Genomic DNA, 27,523 nt, shown 5'->3' with positions numbered 1-27,523 from the left:
AAAAAAAAGTTTTCGTCGTAGTACTCATAGGTAGGTGGGCTTCGTTTGTTAAAAGTTAGTGACCCTATTTTAATACAGTGGTGAAAGACAGATCGTAAGATTAATGGATCAATGGTTGCCTCCTATAAAATTTACCTGGGATCGTCATAGTTCATCATATCAGCCTTTAATTGCTCACAGCTGAACATAAGCCTCCTCCTTGAGAGGGTTTGCCAGTAGTTACCATGTTTGGCAGGTGGATTGGCAACCGCTGTTAGGCTTTTGAGATGTTTTAAGAGGGTCGCCGCTGTCCATCTCTCGCTTACGACACTCATGGGAAAGGAAAGAATGGCTTATTCTATGATGGGACCACACACATAGATAGGATGCTTTTTGACAATTTATTATAGGAACAAAAATTGAATTGAATTTTATATTTTTAATTTTTTATTCAACCTTGTCGATAGCATTTTTTATCGACAGTAGTTCAGCACTAGTAGCTCTATTCATTAGTAAGAGAGTGTTATTGTTTACATTTCAGTTAAATTTCTCTATTTATACACAGCTTCGTGTTTGAACCATCGATTGAATCTTGACCTCCTTTTTCCGAATGATAACTTTGTTTACAATTTCTTGTATATTTTAACGAGCTAAGAAGTTGCAATAATTAGGTTTATTTTCAAAATTCCATGTACAGTAGGTACTAAACTAATAAGTACTATCAGCACCCGTGACTTCGTCTTCTTCTTTTAGATATAGTGACCGGAATAAGTTTCTACCAGATACTTCTCTAAGGAGCCAAGAAGTAACAACCAAACTTAGGGGGAGGAATAAATGACGTCATATTAGTAATCGGGATGTTAATCCCCATCTAGTGATATACTTTCAGGTCGACCTCCACACGATCTCTTTTCTCTCTCTCTCTCTCTTCTCTACTATCGTGGTGAATTTGTGGTAAGTTTGCCAGGATGGACTAACTGTCCTGGCTTCATTCTTTTCATTTCATCCTCCACAAATGCCTCGCCATTTTATACAGTTAGCATAGACGGGAGCACCATTCCAACTTCATTCATAAAAAAAAACAAACTACTTTTACTACTGCGTTTTTGGTACTTTTTTTTACAACACAGGGAGCAAACAGGGAGCAGGGAGCAGGTGTGCTGTCGGCCTTTTAAAAAGGAATATGCTATTTCTTGAAGATTATGATGTCGTATCGATTCGGAAATACTGCTGCTGGAAGTTCATTCCAAAGAGTGGTTGTGCGTGGAAGAAAGTGCCTTGAAAAACGCACGGTGGAAGACCGCCACTCGTCCAGATGATTGGGATGAAACTTTATTTTGTGGCTTGTAATTGTTTTTATTTTTTATTGTTGTTGTAAACAAATAATCTTGGTTGGAACAATATTTGTTCTTTGCATCCACCTGAACCGTTAATTATATGTTATGTAGCCATCACTCGATTACCTACTCTCGGTAATCGAGAGAGCAGAGGCCGCCAGCACCGCCTCCCAGCTCGATTCCATGATTGTATACTCTAGATTAGCGAGTTGTCTCTGCTTGTTAATTAGTCTGTACTGTCTGTAAGATTATTGTAAGACTGTCCATGTTTTTCTATGTAGTACAATATTTAATACGGGTTATATGTTTACCTCCAGTAAAAGTATATTCCCACAATAAAAAACGTTTTCTTTGGCCCGTACCCCCAAGAACTCACTAAAGTTACTTGCTTCAACATATCTATTAACTGTCCCTTGCTGCACATAAGCCTTCCCCAGAAGTGGACTTTTGTCAGTAGTTGCCACGCTTGGCAGGCGGGTTGACAACTTTGGTGATTTTTTTTATGAGGGACGATGCTGCCCATCCCTCTACCATTAGGTTTCCTTAATAAGTATATTAAGTACTTATTTGTTCTGTGATATTGGTCTGGTAACCTTAATTCGCAATTTTAAATAGGTAAAATGGCAGTAAAAAATACATATTTTATAATCTGTAATCTCTTTATTTCATCATGTTCATTTCAAACAATATTTTTATTTATAATGATATTGTTTTATGTATGGTAACAACATTTAAATAGATTTAAAATAAGGCAATTACATAAATATTAAAAATAAATAAGCAATTATACCCTAAAATAATAATTTACTTATCACGACCATGTATTTCCCAGAATTTTTGCCCTTTGCCAAATTCCTCGCCATCTTGGATTGTTTGGGGCATTGCTTTCCCGGTTGACTCCGGTAGGAACAGGCACAGTGATCCCCCTAAAATACCAAGCACTCCCAGGATCAATAATGGTATCATTGCATTTATTGTGGCCTGAAACAAAAAAAAAACTAAATTTTTCAACCGACTTCAAAAAAGGAAACTCTTAAATTGGTTGTATTCTTTTTCTATGTTTGTAAATTCATAACTCAGTAATTTGTAAACCGATTTGGAAAATCCATTTTTTACCTGAAAGGATATACTGTCAGATTGATTTTCATACAAATTTTAGAAGGCGTAACACTATTCCTCAGTGATGCAGCGCATGAAGTGTGTCATGGGCGACACAGTATGATCTGTGATGCCTATTATTACTACAGGCAACAGCTACTGCATTCTTTCAGTAGGGCTGTGTAATATAGTATTGTGTATAAAAAATTAACATTGTTATATCTTATTCTTTGATCAATACACAACTATACCAGAATGAGACTTTGTACAAAAGTCGATTGCTTGGGTACCTCTGTCCCATTCGTGTTTCAACCGTGAAGCAGTTGTGTTTGTATGGCTGTGTTTCAATTTGAAGGGTGGGATATGGCGTGAATTTACTGGGTACAGAGGAATAACATCTGAGTCCTTAGGTATCATGGGTGAAACAGTATACACTATTATGTCCATAGTACTGCTCATGTCTAAAGGCGACGGTTACCACTTTCCATCAGATGGGCCGTCAGCTTGTTTGCCATACTAAGTTGAAAAAAGTAATTTTTGTACATACAAAGATTTCCCTCTGGTATTAACTCCCCATCACTCCTCCGTGTGTGCCTCAGCAATGAAAGGACCACCCCTTCCTTTCCCGTGAGTGTCTTAAGAGGCAACTAAGATAAGGCGAGGGATAAACAGCAGCGTCCCTCTTAAAACATCTCTAAAAGCCTAACTGCGGTTGCCAAACCGCGTACCAACTTCTAGCAAAACTCCCCTTAAGAGGAAGGCTTTCAGCAGTAGAGAGTTAACGGCTGAAATAATAATATTAACTCACCAGGTAGACGATGTAAGGCACCAGAACAGTGGCTATATAGCCCGCTATGTGGATAAGGCACAGACCCTGCGCACGCACCACGGTAGGCAATAGTTCGGCTGCGTATTGCATGCCAATGTTGTAAGAAATGTTTACCGCAAAACGGCCCACGATGGCGAGCGATGCTGATGGTATACCTGGAGAATAGATATTTTTTATACTGGCACGGCCCATTGACTCTATAACTACGTGATGGTAAGTGATTAATCGTAATAAGGTATCTATGTGGGTCGCATGTCCAACGCAAGATTGCCTCTAATCTGCGGCCTACACTATTCCGGCTTATATAAACATTTTTAAGTCACGGCTCAAATATTAAAACTTGTAAATGTTAAATAAGTCATTAAAATTCGAAATGTTATATAAAAAAAATACATCAAAAATGTCAAACACTTGTCAACAATAAAAAAGAAAGAAATGTCACTGTCAAATCATGGACTATGAATCAGGTAACACAGATCCCAGAAGGGAGTTCCATAATTTGATGACTCGATAAATGTAGGAGCTGCCAAGATTTTTGGTCCTAGTATGAATCTCATCTGAATAGCCGTATGGTCCAGGCGAAGAACAGACCACCCCTTACTTTCCCGTGGGTGTCGTAAGAGGCGACTAAGGGAGGGCGTGGGATGGGCAGCAGCGTCCCTGTTAAAACATCTCTAAAGTCTAACTGTCGTTGCCAATCTGCCTGGCAAGCGTGGCGACTACTGGTAAAACCCCCCAAGGGGGAGGCTTATGTCCAGCAGTGGACATTTGAAGGCTGATATGATGATGAAGAATTTAATCAACAGTGTATGGCTCTCCTCCTCATCCTCTGGCGAGCACAGGTAGTTCTAAAACGGGGAGATGTAAACAAGTATACATACATATATATAGTTTTTTTTAATGGATGATAATGGAATGGTAACTTCGCCTGCGCTATCGGTATACACTAGCGGGGCACCAGTGAGAGATGATAGGTGAGGATGAAAAAACAGGTCAGTTAGTCTATCATGACGAAATCAACGATAAATTAGTCGCGATAGTTTCCAGGGGGAACCGCGTGGAGGTCGACCTGATAGGGTACATTGATAACAAAGGGGACTAACCTCCCCGTTACTAACAATCCCTTCCCCCCGGCATATACATAGTGAAATTGAAGTCATTAGCAATACTTATTTTAAATTAAGAATCTCTCCATGCTATAGAAGATATTAAGGTAGAAATTTGTGGATCAAGCGTTTAACTGTCGATAGATACAGACTGGGATGGTGATGATGAAGTATTCTTGATTATAGAAAGGTATTAATAATAAAAATATATTAACAATATAAATTCAACATAATAATTTGAAAATATCATGGGCGAAACAGTATACTCTGTTATGTCCATGGTACTGCTCATGTCTATAGGCGACGGTTACCACTTTCCATCAGGTCTACCGTCAGTTTGTTTGCCATTCTAGTTGTATAAAAAAAAAGTGTAACTGTTGAGTTTCTCGCGGGTTCTTCTAAGCTCCTGCTTATCTAACAACATCCCGAAGCCAGCTGTACAATCAGATAAAATTGACAAATTAAAAAAGTGTGTAAAAAAACTATTTGAATTGAGATTATTTCTATTGTATTTAAAAAAATAAATAAAAATTCACCGATGGGCACAGTTGTAGCTAGAAGACTGAAAACGCCACTGGTAACCATGGACCCAAATGCAACCCAGCGTCGACCAGCACTGTAGATAAATATAAAAAAAAAATATATTATAAAAAATGACATAAAAAATTTGATTTAAACAATTCTAGCAACTAGCATTATGTAACTATACATATATTTTGGTCCGCAAGATGGCATTATTTATAAAAGTTAAAATAAAAAGTTAATTCATTGTTAATCTTCCTATTCCTATTTTAACACTAACTTTAAAATCTTCTCAGGTTTAGACGTAGATTACATAGATAAAGAGTTTCCATATAGATGTTTTGCTAAAAACAGCGGGTTTACCATGAAATGAAAGTCCGAATTTTCGGACTCAATTTCTTGTTTTTGTTTATACCAAAATCGGACCAATAAATGGAGTTTAACATTTCGTTCGTCATACATGCTATCATAAAACTGCAAAGGAACGATATTTTAACATTTTTAATATTTCCAAACGGCATGTATTATGTAATTTTAACATCAAATTTGTGTTTCGTTAAGCACCGAAATTTCAGAAAACATTTCATGGTGGGCCCTCTGGTTATTTTTTTTATCTATGCTGCGTAAATTGAGTTACACTAATATACATGTATTACTAAGTGTTAGATGTCCATTAATTTATCAATAAGGATCAATAAGTATCTTTTTAAATAAAAATAAATGCAGCGACATTTGTTTTGGTTAAAAAAAAAACTAGTGTCAGCCATTTTGAACTTTACGTCAGCCAAACTAAAAGTTGTCCCGTTTTTTACACTTCTCTATCACGTCATTAAAAAATGCATTGTTTCATCTATGACCTTTAGTGCCGTTTTGTGGCACAGGTTAATTTAATTCATAATACTGTCAGGTTTAATTCACTAATTAATTAAACGCTCTGTACTGCACCAGTTTTGTTGAACCCATTCAGACATTTCCAGATAATGTTTTCAAATAATAAAACAACAGACTGTCATCTATTTTGAAAATGGTTTATAGGTTATATATAGCTAATATTATTTTTTTGTTTGTCAAAAATAGAATTTTACTTAACCATTGACTCAACACATAATATTTTTTATATTTTTTTTACCATGGTGGTAAACAAGCATACGGCCCGTGTGATGGTAAACGGGGTTACCGTAGCCTATGGACGCCTGTAACACCAGGGATGTCACACACGCGTTGCCGACCCTTATGAAACCCAAATACGCCATTTTTGAAGTAACCCATGCTGTAGTTCCTAGAGAAAGTCTCGGCAGGAAAGTCATACCATAACTTGAGTGTTCACGGGAGGAAGTTCCTCTGAAACTGCATTACGCGTAACCATTCTGGTTCAAATATTTGGATTTCCCGATTCTTGCCCATTACGTTATTATATTATTTATTATTATATATATACATATATACATAATAATTAGACATTAATAGTTTAAAATGCATAAAACCTGCATACCTGTCTAGAGTTAATATCAAAAGTACATCAGCAGGGAACTCCGTGGCAGTAGCTATAGTAAAGGTCAGGAACATATCCAGACCCAAGGACCCCACGTTCCTGACGTGGCCATCGAACACCATGGCTGTCGACATCCATATGAAGAGTAACAGGATGCTGTGCCGCCGCAGCCGGGGGCTCTTGAAGAGGTCCACAAATGAATAATTTTGGGCTTCTTGGTCTGCCTTTGCTATTTCTAAAGCAGTGTCCTATTTATAAAAAAAAATTAATAAATGTGACAATAATTAATTTCATGACCAAGTAATTACAGACATAGTATATTTTAATAAATACAAATAATGTTAGCAGAGATTTAAAGTGTAACTGCCGAGTTTTTGCGGGCTTTTCTCAACAGATAAGAAATCAATTTTGATAAAAAAATGACTCATTTAAAAATGCTCGTAAACAAGCCTGTTTGAATAAAGATGAATTTGAATAGACGGTACAATAATTTTGAAAATTAAATCAAAATTGATGATTGTACAGAGGATATAAAAAAAAAATCAGTAGAATGAGATAGATGATTGAAAGCAATAATAATATTCAAACAAACGTATACACTGTTATGTCCATGGTACTGCTCATGTCTATAGGCGACGGTTACCAAAAACTTTCCATCAGGTGGGCGTCAAATTGTTTTTCATTTAAGTTGTATAAAAAAAAAAACTAATCAATTACAATAGAAGTTTGTAATAAAAAGTACCCGCCTTGAATTCCATTATAACTGCTTCAGGAATCTTTTTCTTATTGACTCTTTCCACCTTTTTAAGGATTTCCATGGCTTTTTCTATACGCCCTTGGGATATTAACCACCTAGGAATAAATATAACGTTTAGTGCATGTTGTGATACTATTACACAAAATTAGGTTAAAAAGTATATATATATATATATATTGCACTTGTAAAAGTCGATTGCTTGTGTACTCGTGTTTCTACCGTGAAGCAGTTGTGTTTGCATGGCTATGTTTCCGTGTGAAAGGTGGGATATGGCGTGAATTTACTGGGTACAGAGGAATAACACCTGAGTCCAGAATGGCAAGCATTGTTAGGGACATGGGGAAACAGTATACTCTGTTATGTCCATGGTACTGCTCGCATTAGGTGACGGTTACCACTTTCCATCAGGTGGGCCATCAACTTGTTTGCCATTTTAAGTCGTATAAAAAAAAAACATTGCTAATGCATTTATAAATATTGTGAGCAAGGGTGGACTTATCTCTGACAGAGATCTCTTCCAGTCAAAAAAATACAGTTAAAAATGTCGTTAACAAGCAGTTTGAATAAAGATGAATTTGAATACGTCATATTTTAATAATTAAATCAAAATTGATGATTGTGCGACATTAAAATGCTAAAAATCCACTGTCGCAGACAACGACACGCTTGTTTTACTGACTCAGCGCTCTTTATAAAATAGCTAAGAAACAAATGTTTTGTTTTATTACAACGACTCCATTTTTCTTTTACATCACAGGTATGTGTCACCTTGTTTGTCATTCTAAAGTTGAATAAAAAAAAAAAACTAATCTATTAAATAGAAGTTTGTAAAAAGGACCCCTTCCTTATGTCCATAACAATGCTTCAGTTCTTTTCTTATTGACTCTTTCCGCCATCTTGAAGGATTTCCAACGAAACTTTTCTATGGACGCCCTTCCGTTGAAGAGCAGCGCGTCGAAATAAATATAAACTTTAAGAATGTTGTGAAATTTTTGCCGATCAAGAACAGTAAAATCCCAAAGCATATATATATATATATATCCGGGGAACCACGTAAAAAAAATCGATTGCTTGTCAAGACAATGTTCCATTGTTTTTTTCGATGTTCGAAGCAATTGTGTTTGCATGGCTGTGTTTCAGTTTGACAGGATGGAATATTCTACGTCGAATTTACAGGTTCAAAGCTCGTGTGGCACGAGTCGTCAGGAATGGCAACGCGAGAGGGGGTTATCATCAAACGACATATTCTGTTATGTCTCTTGTTGTCATGAGTTTTTGACGTTACCACTTTCCATCAGGTGGGCCATCAACTTGTTTGCCATTTTAAGTCGTATAAAAAAAAAACATTGCTAATGCATTTATAAATATTGTGAGCAAGTGTGACTTCTTCTTGAAAAACAGAATCTACTTCCAGCATTTGGGGGACATAAATGAGATAAAAAAATGCTACGACGGGGCAGCTGAAGTGCTACAACTGAAGTACGTCATATTTTAATAACCCGTTGTCGTCGTATTTGCGACATTAAAATGCTAACATTCAATCCACTGTCGCAGCTACAACGACACGCTTGTTTTAATGATTCACCTCTTTATAAAATAGTAAAAACAAATGTTTTGTTTTAAAACGACTTTTTTTTCTTTTACATCACAAATGTGTATGTACATGTAACTAATATAGTTCTGCATTTATTGGTATCCTCTATGAGTTATTAGGATGGAGTTTTTTTTTTAAATGTATGATAATGGAATGGTAACCCCACCTGCACTATCGGTATACACCGGCGGGGCACCAGTGAAGGGTGATAGGTGAGGATGAAGTAGGTCAATTAGCCCATCGTGACGAATTCAACGAGAATTGTTCACGATGGTTTCCAGGGGGAACCACGTGGAGGTCGACCTAATAAGGTATATTGCTAGCAATGGGGCTGTCAAACTCCATTAGGTTGGAGTGCAAAGGGTTAACGCAGAATATAGTCAAGCTGTGTAATAAATTTCATGCAAATTCCTTCAGCTTGATTGAGTAACATACAAAGACAAACTATGAGTATACAACCTTTTACGTCAAGACATACTGTGCACATTAATTTTAACTTTAAAGAAGAAAGGATTGGGAAGACTAATAATATATTATACTGCATCTCCCCAATCCTGTACATACATTTCAATATGCATAGAATTTTTGTTGATTTTTTTGTTCGTCTATATAAATATAAATAAATATAAATATATACGGACAAATCACACAGATTGAGCTAGCTCTCAAGTAAGTTTGAGACTTGTGTTATGGGATACTAACTCAACGATACTATATTTATAATAGATACATATATAGATAAACATCCAAGACCCAGGCCAATCAGGAAAAGATCGTTTTCCATCATGACCTGGCCGGGGATCGAAACCGGGGCCTCCACGTCGCAGGCAGGCACTATCTTCTTCATTTTCCTGTTTCATTACATAGATAGATAGATAGATAGATTCTTTATCACCAACAACAATAATTAACAATAGTAAATATAAAGAATAATAAAGAAAGAAAAAAACAATTCATTTTGCTGATTGCTGGAGCCGCCTCAGCTGTTGCTACGAGTATATATGTACAGCTCCAGCGAGATGTGCCTATACAGCGCTGATTTTCAGGCGGCCCCTTAACTCGTTTAATTTTTGCATTCGTGCGGGTCATTCATTCATTGGATGACTACAACTAAGTTAGTTAACTCACACGTGTACTAAATTTCATTCAAAACCGTTCAGTAGATTTTGCGTGAACGAGTAACAAACATTCATCTATCGTTACAAACTTTCGCATTTATAAAATTAATAATATAAATACTATTATATAAGAAACGTTAATTGGACATGTTTTACGAATATATGCCAATATATGGATTAGTTTTGCTTCCAAATATTATGTAGTATCGAAAATAACTCAACTTACCTAGCACTCTCGGGAACTATCCAAGGTGTTAATATGGACAATCCTATCGGCACGCTCGTGATCAACGTGTAGACCCTCCAATTGGACACTCCTAGAGCTATCCAGGGCAGGAGACAGGCGGCGAACGTGAAGTATACAGCTATCGACATGTTGGCCACGAAAGTCCGCCATTTTGGGCCGACATACTCTAAAACTGGAATGTAATGTTAAAAATTGAGTACGTTTAAGGCAACACTGAAGAAAGCATGGTTTTGTGCGGCGTTATCAATAGTCATAAAAATTATAAATATTAAATTCAATTTAACTTTTTGTTCCTATAATAAATTTGCCGTGTGGTCCCTTCTTTTCCCGTGGGTGTCGTAAGAGGCGAATAAGTGAAGGCTAGGGATGGGCAGCAGCGTCCCTTTTAAAACATCTCCAAAGCCTAACTGCGGTTGCCAATCCGCCTGCAAAGAGTGGCACCTACTGGCAAAACTCCGCTAGGGGGAGGCTTATATTGTGGACAGTTAAAAGCTGATACGATAACGATGATATGAAGTAAGAGTAACGTACCAATAATATACATGACAACGAAACAGTTGTCGTAAGCCATGCCAACCAGGAACCGGCAAACGCAGAACGACCAGAAGCTGTAGGTGAAAGCAGTGCCCACTCCAGCTACGAAACCAACCAGGTTTGTGCCTGGAAGTAATGCGTTTAAGGATTTTTTAATACATAAAATTGGCGTGGAAGTGAAATATGATAGAGATCGATTATGGTACAAGGTCAGTTGGTTCATATTTTTTTTTATACAACTTAGAATGGCAAACAAGCTGACGGCCCACCTGATCGAAAGTGGTAACCGTCGCCTATAGACATGAGCAGTACAGTGGACAGTAAGCGTGGTGACTACTGTTAAAGTCCTCCCCCCCCCCCCATTTCATTTCCATGAATATGACCATAACCAAGGATCTATCTTAATGTAATATTATTTTTGCTACCTAAGTCATTTAATAAGATTATGCAGTTGTTTATAATTTTTGACTGAATTTCGTATGAGTCAAGTGTAAGTCGCTTGATTACCGTAGCCTATGTACGACCGCAATATTAGGAGCATTACGCGAGCGTTGCTTACCCTAAAGAATCCTCTCTACCCATTTTTTTAAGAACCTCATGCTATTGTCTTTTGGAAAATCCTCAAATAGCTCACTGCATAACCTAAGCGTTCGTAGGAGGAAATCTCTAAAACTGTGCTGTACATGGCCATCTAAGCTCTGAAATATGGGGATGAAGCTTATCTTCTTCCCCACTTTCATTACGATTGTTCCTTTATCATTAACCTTTATGATACACTTTTCTTACCTAAAAGCGCGGGAACTCTCCCATATTTGTCCGCAATCCATCCGAATATCAGTCCTCCTACTATAGAACCACAGAAGAAGACAGACTGAGTGGTCGCTGCGTAGTTGTCTCTGTCACACACCCAATCCAACTGAGGACAATGATCAAAATAACTGAATAAATATTTTTTTATGCATAGAATGATAACTCAGGCGGGAATTTCTTGGTATACACAAGTAGTTGATTTGCGTGGATTCTGGCTCACTCGGCGGCTGCCTCCCGAAAAAAGCTCATTCGACAAGATTCGTTCCAATTGAAGGCGGATTGTATTGGAATACGGGTAGTAGTAGGTTTGGACGGATTCTGGCTCACTCGACGGCTGGCTCCCAAAAAAAAGCTTATTCGACAAGACTCGTTCCTAGTTGGTTCAGTTAATCTTCAACTTTTATATGTGCATCATGTTGCGGCTTAGGGGTGGCCTTTGGCCATCCCAGCTGAACCTTAACCTACTGTCACTATGTGTGGGTACTTCATAAGACTCGTTTGCATCTTGCAGATGTTTTCAGATGGTGTTATGCATTAAATATGCTTAAAACCACTTTATCTCTAAAAAACAAAAAAAAAACAAAAAATGGTATCCAATATTTATAAAAAAGAACGCGACGTTACAGAGATTTTTTTTCTACCCGAATCGTTGAAATTTCTAACGACTAATATCACCACAAAAAAAAGGGATATGTCAATAAGGAATGTTAATTTTCACATAAAAATAAAAACCGACCATATTCGTGTTCTAACTTGTTCGTCCAGCCGACTCTACAAAATCCGTTTCACCATCTTTTCTACTCGTTGGAATTTCTAACGACTAATATAGGTGTCTAGTGTCTGAGTGTCCAGTGTCCGAGTGTCTAATGTCCGAGTGTCTGAGTGTCTGAGTGTCTAGTGTCTGAGTGTCTAGTGTCTAGTGTCTAAGTGTCTGAGTGTCTTGTGTCTGAGTGTCTAGTGTCTGAGTGTCTAGTGTCTAGTGTCTTGTGTCTAGTGTCTGAGTGTCTGAGTGTCTGAGTGTCTGAGTGTCTGAGTGTCTAGTGTCTAGTGTCCGAGTGTCCGAGTGTCTAGTGTCAGAGTATCTGGTGTCCGAGTGTCTAGTGTCCGAGTGTCTAGTGTCTGAGTGTCTAGTGTCAGAGGGTCTAGTGTCTGAGTGTTTGAGTGTCTGAGTGTCTAGTGTCTAGGTCTGAGTGTTTGAGTGTCTGAGTGTCTAGTGTCTAGGTCTGAGTGTCTAGTGTCTGAGTGTCTAGTGTCTGAGTGTCTAGTGTCTGAGTGTCTAGTGTCTGAGTGTCTAGTGTCTAGTGTCTGAGTGTCTGAGTGTCTGAGTGTCTGAGTATCTGAGTGTCTAGTGTCCGAGTGTCTAGTATCTGAGTGTCTAGTGTCCGAGTATCTAGTGCCAGAGTGTCTAGTTTCCGAGTGTCTGAGTGTCTAGTGTCTAGTGTCTGAGTGTCTAGTATCTGATTGTCTAGTGTCTGAGTGTCTAGTGTCTGAGTGTCTAGTGTCTAGTGTCTGAGTGTCTAGTGTCTGAATGTCTGAGTGTCTGAGTGTCTGAGTGTCTAGTGTCCGAGTGTCTAGTGTCTAGTGTCCGAGTGTCCGAGTGTCTAGTGTCAGAGTATCTGGTGTCCGAGTGTCTAGCGTCCGAGTGTCTAGTGTCTGAGTGTCTAGTGTCTGAGTGTCTAGTGTCTGATTGTCTAGTGTCTGAGTGTCTAGTGTCTGAGTGTCTAGTGTCTAGTGTCTGAGTGTCTAGTGTCTGAATGTCTGAGTGTCTGAGTGTCTGAGTGTCTAGTGTCTAGTGTCCGAGTGTCCGAGTGTCTAGTGTCAGAGTATCTGGTGTCCGAGTGTCTAGCGTCCGAGTGTCTAGTGTCTGAGTGTCTAGTGTCTGAGTGTCTAGTGTCAGAGGGTCTAGTGTCTGAGTGTTTGAGTGTCTGAGTGTCTAGTGTCTAGTGTCTAGGTCTGAATGTCTGGTGTCCGAGTGTCTAGTGTCCGAGTGTCTAGTGTCTGAGTGTCTAGTGTCTGAATGTCTAGTGTCTAGTGGTCCGAGTGTCTAGTGTCTGAGTGTCTAGTGTCTGTCTGAGTGTCTGTGTCTAGTGTCTGAGTGTCTAGTGTCTAGTGTCTAGTGTCCGAGTGTCTAGTGGCCTAGTGTCTAGTGTCTAGTGTCCGAGTGTCCGAGTGTATAGTGTCAGAGTATCTGATGTTCGAGTGTCTAGTGTCTGAGTGTCTAGTGTCAGAGGGTCTAGTGTCTGAGTGTCTAGTGTCTGAGTGTCTAGTGTCTGAGTGTCTAGTGTCTGAGTGTCTAGTGTCTAGTGTCTGAGTATCTGAGTGTCCGAGTGTCTAGTATCTGAGTGTCTAGTGCCCGAGTATCTTTTTTTTTTTTTTTTTTTTTTTTTTACAACACAGGGGGCAAACGAGCATGCGGCTCACCTGATGGTAAGTGACTACCGCCGCCCATGATCACCCACAACACCAGCGGCATTGCAGGTGTGCTGCCGGCCTTTTAAAAAGGAATATACTCTTTTCTTGAAGGTTATGTTGTCGTATCGGTTCGGAAATACTGCTGCTGGAAGTTGATTCCAAAGAATGGTTGTGCGTGGAAGAAAGTGCCTTGAAAAACGCACGGTGGAAGACCGCCACTCGTCCAGATGATTGGGATGAAACTTTAGTTTGTGGCGGGTTGTACGGTGGTGAAAATCAGCAGCAGGTATCAATCCGAACAATTCCTCAGAACACTCCCCATGATAAATTCGGTAGAAGATGCACAGAGATGCAACATCTCTGCGCAGTTTCAGTGGATCAAGTCGGACAGTAAGGCGTTGACTATCGATAATTCGAGTCGCCCGACTCTGAATGCGGTCTAACGGAAGGAGTTGGTACTGTGGCGCTCCTGCCCACAGGTGAGAACAGTATTCCATATGCGGCCTGACTTGGGCTTTATATAATTTCAGGCGGTGTTCTGGCATGAAATATCGTCTCACCCTATTGAGCACTCCTAACTTTTTGGAAGCTATCTTAGCCTTCTCCTCCAGATGACCGCAAAACTGGACGTCGCAAGATATATCAACGCCCAGAATTCCTAGACTCGACTTTTTATCAAGGGAAGTGCCCTGAAAGTGAGGAGATACGACAAACGGCGTCTTTTTTGCGGTAAACGCGCAGACTTGTGTCTTTTTGGGGTTAAATTGGACAAGATTTTGTTCACCCCAGATCGAAACTTGATGGAGTGAAGTTTCGATTTCAGACACAAGTCTATTCCGGCACTCATCGGTATGTGCCCGCGAGATCTTTGCATGACCGGTATATAATGTATCTCCTGTACTGTCGTCTGCATAGCAATGAATATTACTTATCTGTAACATATCATTGATATGCAGAAGAAACAGAGTCGGAGATAGTACACAGCCTTGCGGGACACCAGCATTCAAAGGTTTTAAATCAGAGCATGCTCCGTCGACTACGACCTTAATGCTACGTTCCTTGAGAAAACTGGCGACCCAAATGCACAGTCTCGCAGGCAACCCAAATGAAGGTAGCTTTGAAAGCAGCGCTCTATGCCACACCCGATCAAAGGCCTTCGCGATATCCAGACTAACTGCTAAGGCCTCTCCCTTACTCTCGATTGCCACTGCCCATCGGTGTGTTAAGTAAGCTAAAAGATCACCGGCCGAACGTCCCTGTCGAAAGCCGTACTGGCGATCACAGATCAGCCGGTGCTCCTAGGTACCGGAGCAGTTGACGGTTAATGATGGATTCCATAACCTTCGAGAATAAGGAAGTGATAGCTATGGGCCTATAGTTAGCTGGATCTGAGCGATCTCCCTTTTTAGGGATCGGATGCACCAGAGCAGTCTTCCAAAACTTTGGGACTATGCCCGATGAGTAGCTAAGCCGAAAAAGACGCGTAAGAACCGGAGCCAACTCTGGTGCGCACGTCCTAAGCACAATTGGAGGAATACCATCGGGCCCACTCGACTTATGGATTTCGAGGGAGAAAAGTGCTCTACGCACTGAGCTATGCGTGAATTTAATGTCAGGCATAGAGCTCCTACAACACGTGATGGTCGGTGGTGATTTCTCCCCGTCATCCAATGTCGAGTTTGACGCAAAGATGGATCCAAGAAGATCGGCCTTTTCCTTAGCGTTCTGGGCCAACGAGTCATCCTCCCTGCGCAATGGTGGAAAAGATGACTTACAGAAATTCCCTTGTGCAGTGTCTACACTGGACACTGGACACTGGACACTGGACACTAGACACTGGACACTGGACACTGGACACTGGACACTGGACACTGGACACTGGACACTGGACACTGGACACTGGACACTGGACACTGGACACTGGACACTGGACACTGGACACTGGACACTGGACACTGGACACTGGACACTGGACACTGGACACTGGACACTGGACACTGGACACTGGACACTGGACACTGGACACTGGACACTGGACACTGGACACTGGACACTGGACACTGGACACTGGACACTGGACACTGGACACTGGACACTGGACACTGGACACTGGACACTGGACACTGGACACTGGACACTGGACACTGGACACTGGACACTGGACACTGGACACTGGACACTGGACACTGGACACTGGACACTGGACACTGGACACTGGACACTGGACACTGGACACTGGACACTGGACACTGGACACTGGACACTGGACACTGGACACTGGACACTGGACACTGGACACTGGACACTGGACACTGGACACTGGACACTGGACACTGGACACTGGACACTGGACACTGGACACTGGACACTGGACACTGGACACTGGACACTGGACACTGGACACTAGACACTCAGACACTAGATACTCGGACAGTAGACACTCGGACACTAGACACTCAGACACTCAGAGACTAGACACTCAGACACTAGACACTAGACCCTCTGACACTAGACACTCAGACACTAGACACTCGGACGCTAGACACTCGGACACCAGATACTCTGACACTAGACACTCGGACACTCGGACACTAGACACTCGGACACTAGACACTCAGACACTAGACACTCAGACATTCAGACACTAGACTATATTAATCGTTAGAAATTCCAACGATTCAGGTAGAAAAGATGGTGAAACGGCTTTTATCGAGTCGGCTGGACGAACAGGTTAAAACACGAATATGGTCGGTTTTTATTTTTATGTGAAAATTAACATTCCTTATTGACATATCCCTTTTTTTGTGGTGATATTAGTCGTTAGAAATTTCAACGATTCGGGTAGAAAAAAATCTCTGTAACGTCGCGTTCTTTTTTTATAAATATTGGATGCCATTTTTTGTTTTTTTTTTTTTTTGTTTTTTAGAGATAAAGTGGTTTTAAGCATATTTAATGCATAACACCATCTGAAAACATCTGCAAGATGCAAACGAGTCTTATGAAGTACCCACACATAGTGACAGTAGGTTAAGGTTCAGCTGGGATGGCCAAAGGCCACCCCTAAGCCGCAACATGATGCTCATATAAAAGTTGAAGATTAACTAAACCAACTAGGAACGAATTTTGTCAAATGAGGGAGGCCTTTTGGATTGAGGATCTTTTTGGGAGTCCGCCGCCGAGTGAGCCAGAATCCGCGCAAACCAACTGCTTACACATGCTGGAGAAATTATTAGTGAAGGATGATAGGTGAGGATGAAGTCAAGTTAGTTGGTCCGTCGCGATGTCATCACCAGTTAATAACGATGGTTTCCAGGGGAGACTGCATGGAGGTCTATCTAATAATAGTTCACATAACTAATAGCCTCTTTCCCGATTTCGTAGTTTAGTTTCCGAAGAGTGTATTCGAAATTTACGGGTTTCTTTTCCTTTTTTTTTTGAATGGAACCCTAACAATAGATCACATTGTGTCTCGTTTCATCATCATCATCAAATCAGCCATTAACTGTACACTGCTGAATATAGATCTCTCCCTCGGGAGGTTTCTCCAATAGTTGTCGCGCTTGGCAGTGTTTCATTTCGTATCTGAGAAAATGACTTTACAAAACTTGATAAGGTTTGTACCTGCGTGGCTATAGTCTCGTATGGTACGTCAGTGAAGTTGTATTCCCAATGATTGTCGCACTTCTTCACTGGCCACGTGGCGTCTGGTTCAGTGATGCCATATTTTAGAACTTTCTTCCAATCTACGTCATAGACAAAGCACTTTTCGTAACCATTCTCAGTTATGGGAATAGAAAGATGGCGTCTGGAACATAAAATAAAAATATAGATGATTTTGGAACAATGAAATTGATCGTAGTGTTGGTTGTCTTATTCAGGTCCTTCTTTATGCAGGATTAAGAACATAAAGGACAGAACAGGAGGAGAGACATGAACACCTCATTTCACCAGGTTGCACCAGCAGTTTATTAAGGGATTTCCAGATTGACCATTGCAAGTTGCAAGTGGTAGGTGCTCAGCCAGTCGGTAAAATCTTTTAGTATGTAAGGTTCCTATATACCCCATACTGCCTTCTCTTTCTCAGATGGGATATTTTTGTGAACATTTTCAACATGATAAAATAAAAGCCAACGCCATATTTAAATATACTTATTTTAAATTAAAAATTATGGCGTATAATCGCTGATAAAAAAATTTCAGAAATTACTACAATGAGAGATGGAGACTTTGTACAAAAGTCGTTTGCTTGGACACCTCTGTCTTATTGGTGTTTCAACCGTGAACCAGTTGTGTTTGCATGGCTGTGTTTCAGTTTGAAGGGTGGGATATGGCAGTGAATTTACAGGGTACAGAGGAATAACAATTGAGTCCTCAGGAATGGCAACGCATGGGGGTTTCATGGGCGAAACAATACTCTGTTATGTTCATGGTACTGCTCATGTCTATAGGCGTCGGTTACTACTTTCTATCAAGTGGACCATCAGCTTGTTTGTCATTCTAAGTTACCAAAAAAAATAGACAACTGACAAGTATTTACCGATCTGCTATTGTCATATTTCCCAACTCCGGCACATAGCACCAATGTTCGGAAGGCACCACCGTCATAAATATTTGCGCAAAGTACACAAAGGCGAAGAAGAACGAATAGGGTATCATGAGGAGGAATAGCAGACGCTGGTACCACCCGAAGCCCCCGATATAGGGGAACAGATCATCCAAATCCTTCAACGCTAGCATTTTGGATGCGCCATTTGCTGAAATATTAAGGTTTTTCAATAGCAACATATAATAGAGCTAAATTTGTAAATAAAACGACACTTAGGCAAAACCTGAGTGATGAATGTAGTTTAGGACAAAGTCGTAAATACCTATTCTTATTTTTCTAAACTTCTACTAAACTTTTCATTCTGCATCCATTTTTATATCAAGGTAGCGTCGCAGTTACAGGAATCAGTATTGTCATTCCAATATGACCAGGGGGTCTACCATGGACTGTAGTTACATATTTTCAGTTTCAATTTCTTATTTTCACTCATTCCGAAATCGACCCAGTAAATGGAGCTTAACATTTCGTTTGTCATAAATTCTACCATAATAATCCAAGGGACGATATTTTAATATTTTTAAACAGTATATATCATGTAATTTTTATCACATTTATGTTTCGTTAGTCCACGAAATTTTGAAAAACATTACCGAAATTCTGATTACACCATTTAATAATTAAAAATCGTGTCCCACTAACAAAAACCGACTTTAGTTATAACAAAACTAATTATTTTGATCTAAAAACTATTGAATAAATTTTGATAATATTTCTGTGGGACCAATCTATAAGTATATCCTTTCATGTAAAAAAAAATTTTCTGAATCGGTTCAGAACTGACGTTAAATAAAGAAAAAGTACAACCGAATCGGGAACCTATTTTTGAAATCGTTTAAAAATAGAGATTATCCCAGCAGATTAGTCTATACACAGTCTTCTTCTAGTAACAACTAGTATGCCAGTTTACATTTGTAAAGTGAAAATTTTCCAAAGTTACAAATCTTATTTGTAACTGAACTTGATAGATTTTCTATCCGAACCATTAATTGTCTGAAGATGCCTTGTTTAGAGGCGAAACATGTGTCACATTGAAAACGTAATTGTGATCAGAGATTGATGGCTAATTGGGAGGGTCATAAAGCATCAACTAATAATAGTACAGACCACAATTGCGCGTCCAAATGTTCATGGTTAACACATACTTATAAGAACGGAAGGGCAATAAACATTTTGAGACTTCCTAACATCTAACTCAGGGGGGAAAGGGATTGTTAGCAATGGAGTTTGACAGCCCCATTGCTAGCAATATGCGCTATTAGGTCGACCTCCACGTGGTTCCCCTGGAAACCATCGTGAACAATTCTTGTTGAATTCGTCACGATGGGCTAACTGACCTGCTTCATCCTCATCTATCATTCTTCACTGGTGCTCCGCCGGTGTATACCGAGAGCGCGGGTGGGGATACCATTCTATTATCACCCATTAAAAAAAAACATCTATCTCAGTAAAATATATACCAGTACTTTTACCTTCACCACTCCCATCCTGGTGCTTCGAGTCCACATTACTCAGGCCATTGAAAACCGGTCCAGTAACCTTTTCGTTTTTCTCATGTGATTCCATTCTCCAAGTCCTTTTTTGCCTTGTAAGACACTTTTCGGGACGTGATTACGTTTACCGCAAACTTTAACGAAGGATTTTATCTGCAAGAAGAAAAAAAAAATACTCGTATTTGCTGTAGTCCCAGAAATCACATCGGTATACCACCAGTTTGTAACATCCACTATAGTGGATGTTACAAACTCCTTTGTAATTTGTGTTTCAAATATTGTATTCTTTTAATTGCTCATTTTTTTATAGAAACTGAAATATTATTGATCCGGCTCGAAGGACCAATAATATTGTGAACTGATTGTAAGAAAGAAAACGCCGGTTCGAGTTGAAAAGTTATACTGCCAGTTTATATAAAAAAATGAGTGATTAAAAGAATACAATATTTGAAACACAAATTGCAAAGGAGTTTGTAACAGTGGGGTATGTATGTATAACAATATAACTATTTTTTCCTATTATTTCACCATTTAACTGTCCACTGCTGAACATAAGCCTTCTTCATAAGGGGAGTTTTGCCAGTAGTTGCCACACTAGGCAGGCAGGTTGGCAACCGCAGTTAGGCTTTTAGAGATGTTTTAAGAGGGACGCTGCTGCCCATCCCTCGCTCTCCCTTAGTCGCCTTTTACGACATCCATGAGAAAGGAAGGGGTGGCCTATTCTATGTCGGGGCACACACGACGATATATAATTATAATATGATTATAATAAAATAATAAATGTAAAATATAAGTATAATAAATGTAAAGCAGATAATAGTGTATATGTTCTGTGTATATGGCCTATTCTATGTCGGGGCACACACGACGATATATAATTATAATATAAGTATAATAAAATAATAAATGTAAAATATAAGTATAATAAATGTAAATCAGATAAAGTGAATATTTAAAAGAGATATTTTTATATATATTTAGATATTCTTTATTGTATCCTCCAAAAGATTACAATAGTAAACTTATCATTAAACAAAGAAATGATCGTACTGAGAAAACAAGGCGGTTTTATCGCTACAAGTGAAATTGAATGTTGGTCTTATTCAATCTATGTTAGCTGAACTTAAACCAGAAATTTTTTAACATCTCTGTAAATTATTAATGCCCATTAATTCTTCTTTTTCCGCGTCTAGGGAAAGTACATAAAGTTTTGTTTGAGAAATCAGTTCAGGGTACAATAGGACTGATATACCTGAAAAAGGTAAAAGCCCTTAAAATAGTATTAAAAAAAAAAAAGTGATCTCTTTCAGGCAATCTTTGGATGGAGAGGAATAATTATACACAGTTTGTTTGTTACTTGTTTAGACTACATCGTTTAGGTTTTTTTCTACAACTTTTTTTTATACAACCTAGAATTGCAAACAAGCTAACGGTTCACCTGATGGAAAGTGGTAACCGTCGCCTATAGACATGAGCAGTACCATGGACATTACAAAACATACTGTGCCCATAATATCCCTAATACGTTGCTATTTCTGAGGACTAAGGTATTATGCCATTGTACCCTTTAATTTCATTGGCATATCTCATCATCCAAACCAAAACACAGCCATGAAAACGCAACTGCTTTACGGCCGAAATTCGAAAAGGACAGAACCTAACCTATCTAACCTAACCTACGTATATGACTTTTGTATAAAGTCTCCCTCAGTTCAAACTATTGTGGTTAATTCTTGTGAAAATCGTCATGATGGCGTACCTGACCTGCTTTCATCCTCACCTATCAACCCTCACTGGTTCCCCGCCAGCGTATACTGATAGAGCAGGCGGGGTTACCATACCACTATCACCCATTAAAAACCCTCTAGTTATCAAAACTAACTTCCTGATAACTAGAGCATAACTAAACATTACTATGGGGATTTATTTGTTTTGTTCATGTCATAGGCGATGGTTTTTTTTTTGATGGGTGAAAATGGAATGGTAACGGCCTGCGCTAACGGGATACGCTGGCGGAGCACCAGTGAAGGGTGATAGATGAGAATGAAAACAGGCCAGTTAGCCCATCATGATGAATCCATCAGGAATTAACCATGATAGTTTCCAGGGGGAACCGCGAGGAGGTCGACCTGGTTGGGTATATTGCTAGCAATGGGATTCTCAGTCTCCACTACTAACAATCCCTTTCCCCCCGGTACTATGTATTTACCTGCAAAAATTTTTGATCGCATTAAATCCCAATAGTGTATTTAAATTTGTTTGTGTTGTACATGTCTATAGGCGACAGTTACCACTTTGTTGCAGGCAGTTTTTTTTAATTATTTAAATAATAATAAATGTTTAATATAAATTAACAATAGGTTGTGGAATGAGCTCCCTGCCAAGGTTTTCCCAAGAGACTACAGCATGGGGTTCTTCAAAAGAGGGGTAAAGAGGTTTCTTCAGGGTCGGCAACGCACGCGTAATACCTCTGGTATTGCAGGTGTTCATAGACTACAGTAACCACTTACCATCAGGTGGGCCGTATGCTTGTTTGCCACCTCAGTGGTATAAAAAAAAATATTTACCTTTTCACTAGTATATAGAGTTGACAATATCAAATAAAACAATTGTATTAATACGGAGACAGTGTTATCACTAGGAAAGTTTATCACACACTGATCACATTGTAAAATGTAGTATACTTTTATGTAATACAGGCGTTATATATTTATATTTATATATTTATATAAGCTGTATATTTAACTCAATTGCCCCATTCAGATAAGTGTCTATAACTGAATCTACAGCTCTGAGACCGTCCAATCCCGCTTTCGGTTGTTGGGGTGTTTTTTTTTTTATGGGTGAATGATAAAATGGTAGTCCCGTCTGCGCTATCGGTATACGCTGGCAGGGCACCAGTGAAGGGTGACAGGTGAGGATGAAGACAGGTCAGTTGGCCCGTAGTGATGAATTGAACTAGATTTAACCACTGTGGTTTCCAGGGGGACCCGCGTGGAGGTTGACCTGATAGGGTATATTGCTAGCAATGGGGTTGCTAAATCTCATTATTACCAATACCTTTCCCCTCGTTGTTGGGGTGTCGTTCCTGATTAAATTTAACGGACCTATTGACAGTTAAATGTCAGGTCGGCCTCCACGCGGTTTCCTTTGGAAACTATCGTGGTTAAATCTTAGTGATTTCGTCACGATGGGCTTACGGTCTCCTGCATCTTTACTTGTTAATCACACGGTAAAACGGATTTGTTAAAATTGCGGTAAATATCTAATATTATGAGTACAATTTAAAAAAATGTGCGCCACAAAAAAAACCGACTTCAGATGTGACAAAACTAGTTAGTAGGATGTACCTACGAGCACGACGTTTCAACATTACTGTCAATAATATTATTAATTCGAAAGGGGGGGGGGGAAGGATTGTTAGCAATGGAGTTTGACAGCCCCATTGCTAGCAATATACCTTATTAGGTCGACCTCCACGTGGTACCCCCTGGAAACCATCATGAACAATTCTTATTGCATTCGTCACGATGGGCTAACTGACCTACTTCATCCTCACCTATCATCCTTCACTGGTGCCCCGCCGGTGTATACCGATAGCGCGGGTATATACTATTCTATTATCATCCATTAAAAAAAAATTGGAAAGGGGGGAGATGGTTGGCAATGGATCCTAGCTGCCCAAACCCCCAGTACCCCTTAGATACAATCGTGGTTAATTCCTAGTAAATTCGTCACAATGGATCAACTAACCTGCTTTCATCCCTCACTGGTGCCCCGTTAGTGTATTCCATTATCATCTACAAATAATAAAAAAAAAATCGTGCACCAAAAAAAAAACTAACGTTAATTGTGGCAACACTAGTTATTTTGATCTAAAAATTACTGAACTGATTTTGATAAAATTTTTACAGAAGCAACCTGTAAGTATATCCTTTCAGATAAAAAAAGAATTATCCAAATCGGTTTACAACTTTATGAGTGTGACATATACACAATTACAATATATATATATATATATATATATATATATATATATATATATATATATATATATATATATATATATATATATATATATATATATATATATTTATATATATATATATACACTGTATATATATATACATATATATATATATATATATATACACAAAGAAACAAAAATAGGAGTTAACAAAAAAAAAGAGAAAAAAAGATTTATATATATATATATATATGACTATTATGTACAAAGATATTCACTATAAGATAATACATGCAAATTAGTTAAGACTGCGTAAAGTTAATACAAATATAGACAGTCATATATTGTTAAAATAATTTTATATAACAACAATATGTAATATAAATGTACTGTAATAAATTGTAAATTTACATACTTAGTCATAGATAATATTCTCTTGAACACGATTTTAAAAACGCGATTTTTTTATATGACAGTTTGTTTTATATTATTTTTTTATTTTTATTTTATTTTACCAGAGGGAGACTGTACAAAAGTCGATTACTTGGGTATCTCTGTCCTATTCGTGTTTCTACCGTGAAGCAGTTGTGTTTGCATGGCTGTGTTTCGGTTTGAAGGGTGGGACATGGCATGAATTTACTGGGTACGGAGGAATAACACCTGAGTTCTAAGGAATGGCAACGCATGGGGGGTATCATGGGCGAAACAGTATACTCTGTTATGTCCATGGTACTCACGCTCAGGCTCATGTCTATAGGCGACGGTTACCACTTTCCATCAGGTGGACCGTTAGCTTGTTTGCCATTCTAAGTTGTATAAAAAAAAAATTAAATATACACGTTTAAGTATTTTAATTTCTTTCCGTATATATTAAAAAGCAATGAAAATTGTTTCTGAACTAGGAAAAGTAAATAGTGAAAAAAAAAAAGAATTGTCATACAAAGTTAATAATAAAACATTAATTCTTTAATACCGGTGTTTTCCAGCGATAACCGGCTCAAACTGGAATGACGCAAATGAGTGTAAATAAAAAGGCGCAAAGAATTGTTTGGTAATAGATTACGTGGATATTTTTATTTCTTGGCTTTAGTACACTTAGTGGAACTAGGTGGCCCGACTCGATACAGGCGACGGGACACCTGAAGTGAAGGGAAAACAAAAATAAAATCGCGGTGCAGGTGTTTTTTAAGCAATTATACCGATTTCATGGAAAATAAATACTGATGTTGCGTTGGTTTGGCCATTTGGAGAGGATGTATGAAAGAAGAATTACGAAAGATATTTATCGAGCAAGAATGAATGGAGATGTCGGCAGGGGCTGTCCTAGACGGACGTATGTCAACCAAATAGGCGACGTGCTGAAGAAGGGCCAAATTAAAAGTACTCGTAACCGGCGAGCGTGTATGACAAGATTGATGAATGTGGAAGAAGCGAAAGAGGTTTGTTTGAATCGAAGCATTTGGCGTTCCATTGTGTCTACCTACCCTAATGGGAGACAGGCGTGACAGATATGTATGTATGTAAGTAAACATTGATGCTTAGATTATATAGATAGAGTTTCTCCATATAAGTGCTTCGAGAAAAGCGACTTAATTTTTTCTTACAATTTTGCGTGATAAATAGTTATGAATGTTCCCTTTATAACTTCTATATTTATTTTGTTTTATAATTTTTACATCTTTTCAATATGTAAAACTTCATTTTATTTATTATATAATTAAATATAGATACGTCAAGATACATTGTGTGCGTAAGTATATAGAAGACTGATAAAAAACGAGTCAGCTAATTTGACAATTAGCTGACAAAAAGTTGACCCATTTTTGAGACTCGATCCTCATCTATATTATCTAAGCATTGCAATCAATATACCCTATCAGATCGACCTCCACGCGGTTCCCCCTGAAAACTATCGTGACTAATTTATCGTTGAATTCGTCACGATGGATACTTGTGCCCTTTTTTATGGTTGAAATGGAATGGTATTGATCCTCATTGGTGCCCCACCAAAAGCAGGTGAAAGCAAGCGAAAAACCCATCGTGAGGAATTTAAGAATTAACCACTATGGTTTCCAGGGGGAACCGCGTGGAGATCGATCTGATATTGCTAGCAATAAGATTGTTACATCCCATTGCTAACAATGCCTTTTTCCCCAATGGTAATCGTGAAGCTACCACCCTCACCATCACACTAATGAGTCTATAATGTTGGTTATTTAGGTAATGGTTACCATTTTATCATCAGGTCGGCCGTATGCTTGTTTGCCATTCTAAGTTGCATGAAAAAGTAGATTTATATGGAACAAAATAGTCTTAATTCCATTCTACTATATGAAACTTACCACTTTTTCCTTTTTCGATACTGTCTGAACGAGTTTATTTATAAATATATGTATAGCAAATAACGGTTCGTGTGTCTGTCCGCCAATACTGTCGAGTACTGATCGTTTAGTTTGATTGAACCGCCTTGTACCATGTTAATTGTCACCAATAAGGACAGATTCAGGATAAAGGCGGCCGCAAACGAGCGATTGATGAAATTACTAGAAGAGATTTTTTTTTTAATGAAATGAAAACAGTATGGCCAGTACGCATGTCCAACTGGTATACGCTGATGGAATAGTTGAGGATGTAGTCAAATCTGCTGGCCCGAATTCATCTTATGATTAAGTTTGTTACACAAAAGGAACAACTTCAATTGTGGTAGAAGCAGTTATTTGGATTAAAAAATTAAACCTTTTTTTTATTTATGGGTGATAATGGAATAGTTGCCCCGCCTGCTCTATCGGTATACGCTGACGGGGCACCAGCTTAGTGGTGAAAAGTGATGATGGAGCAGGTCAGTTGGCCCATCATAAAGAATTCCATTTGAATTAACCACGATGGTTTTCAGGGGAAACCTCGTGGAGGTCGACCTGATAGGGTGTATTGTTGGCAATGGGTTCATTAGACCCCATTACTGACAATCCCTTTCACCCCAAATTAAACCACTGAACCGATACAATTTCTACGGGGCAAATATAAAGGTATACCGTTTCCAAAGAAGAACTTTTCAAATCGGCTATAAATGATGGAGTTATGAAGTGGCAAACAAATATATAAAGAAAATAGAACCGAACTGAACTGAGTAGGACCTCCTTTTCTTAAGTCGGTCGAAAAGTTGTAAGTATAAAATGTTTTTATTATTAACTTTACAACCCACCTGTTAAAAGGTTGTATCTGTCCTCTATGGAAATGAACGGCACCATGGACAATATAGTAACGGCCATAGTAACATAACATGAGGCGTGGTATTCTTTCTTCGTCTTTTCTGATATATTATATATATATATATATATATATATGTATATATCCGCACGAAAGCTAAAGTTAAATGAATTAATGGGCCGCCTGAAAATCAGCACTATATAGATACATCTCGCTGGAGTTGTACATATATAGCAACAGCTAAGGCGGCTCCAGCAACCAGCAAAATTAATTGTTTTTTTTTTCTCTTTTTATTGTTGTTAAAAATTAATTAATGGTTTGAATGTTTCAATTTATTACTACTCATTTAATATTTCTGCAATCATCATCATCATTTCAGTCATTATTTGTCCCCTACTTTTTTTTTAATAGGCTAACT

The 27,523-nt window shown here is 38.6% G+C and overlaps 1 protein-coding gene across 3 annotated transcripts; it reads right to left on the bottom strand.

The window, feature by feature from the left end:
• Nucleotides 1-1,956: 1,956 nt before the first annotated feature.
• On the bottom strand, nucleotides 1,957-26,352 carry LOC113514433 (carcinine transporter-like). Of its 3 annotated transcripts, none has more exons than XM_052893117.1 (12): nucleotides 26,241-26,352; nucleotides 19,911-20,084; nucleotides 18,373-18,589; nucleotides 17,457-17,640; nucleotides 11,400-11,529; nucleotides 10,611-10,739; nucleotides 10,059-10,251; nucleotides 7,110-7,215; nucleotides 6,364-6,611; nucleotides 4,886-4,965; nucleotides 3,223-3,398; nucleotides 1,957-2,297 (listed from the first exon to the last, which is right to left on the bottom strand). In XM_052893117.1, exons 2-12 carry the CDS (start codon nucleotides 20,002-20,004, stop codon nucleotides 2,121-2,123), a joined length of 1,734 nt encoding a protein of 577 aa, XP_052749077.1. In that variant the 5' UTR covers nucleotides 20,005-20,084; nucleotides 26,241-26,352; the 3' UTR covers nucleotides 1,957-2,120. The 3 variants fall into 3 exon arrangements, with proteins under 3 accessions (XP_052749077.1, XP_052749078.1, XP_052749076.1); XM_052893118.1 differs by lacking the exon at nucleotides 26,241-26,352 and adding an exon at nucleotides 23,685-23,703; XM_052893116.1 differs by lacking the exon at nucleotides 26,241-26,352 and adding an exon at nucleotides 22,499-22,655.
• Nucleotides 26,353-27,523: the final 1,171 nt, after the last annotated feature.

This window comes from Galleria mellonella, unplaced genomic scaffold (assembly GCF_026898425.1).
Source record: "Galleria mellonella isolate WM207_F2 unplaced genomic scaffold, CSIRO_AGI_GalMel_v1 utg172, whole genome shotgun sequence".
NCBI classification, from domain to species: Eukaryota; Metazoa; Arthropoda; class Insecta; order Lepidoptera; family Pyralidae; genus Galleria; species Galleria mellonella.
This window is presented reverse-complemented; position numbering and strand designations above follow the sequence as displayed.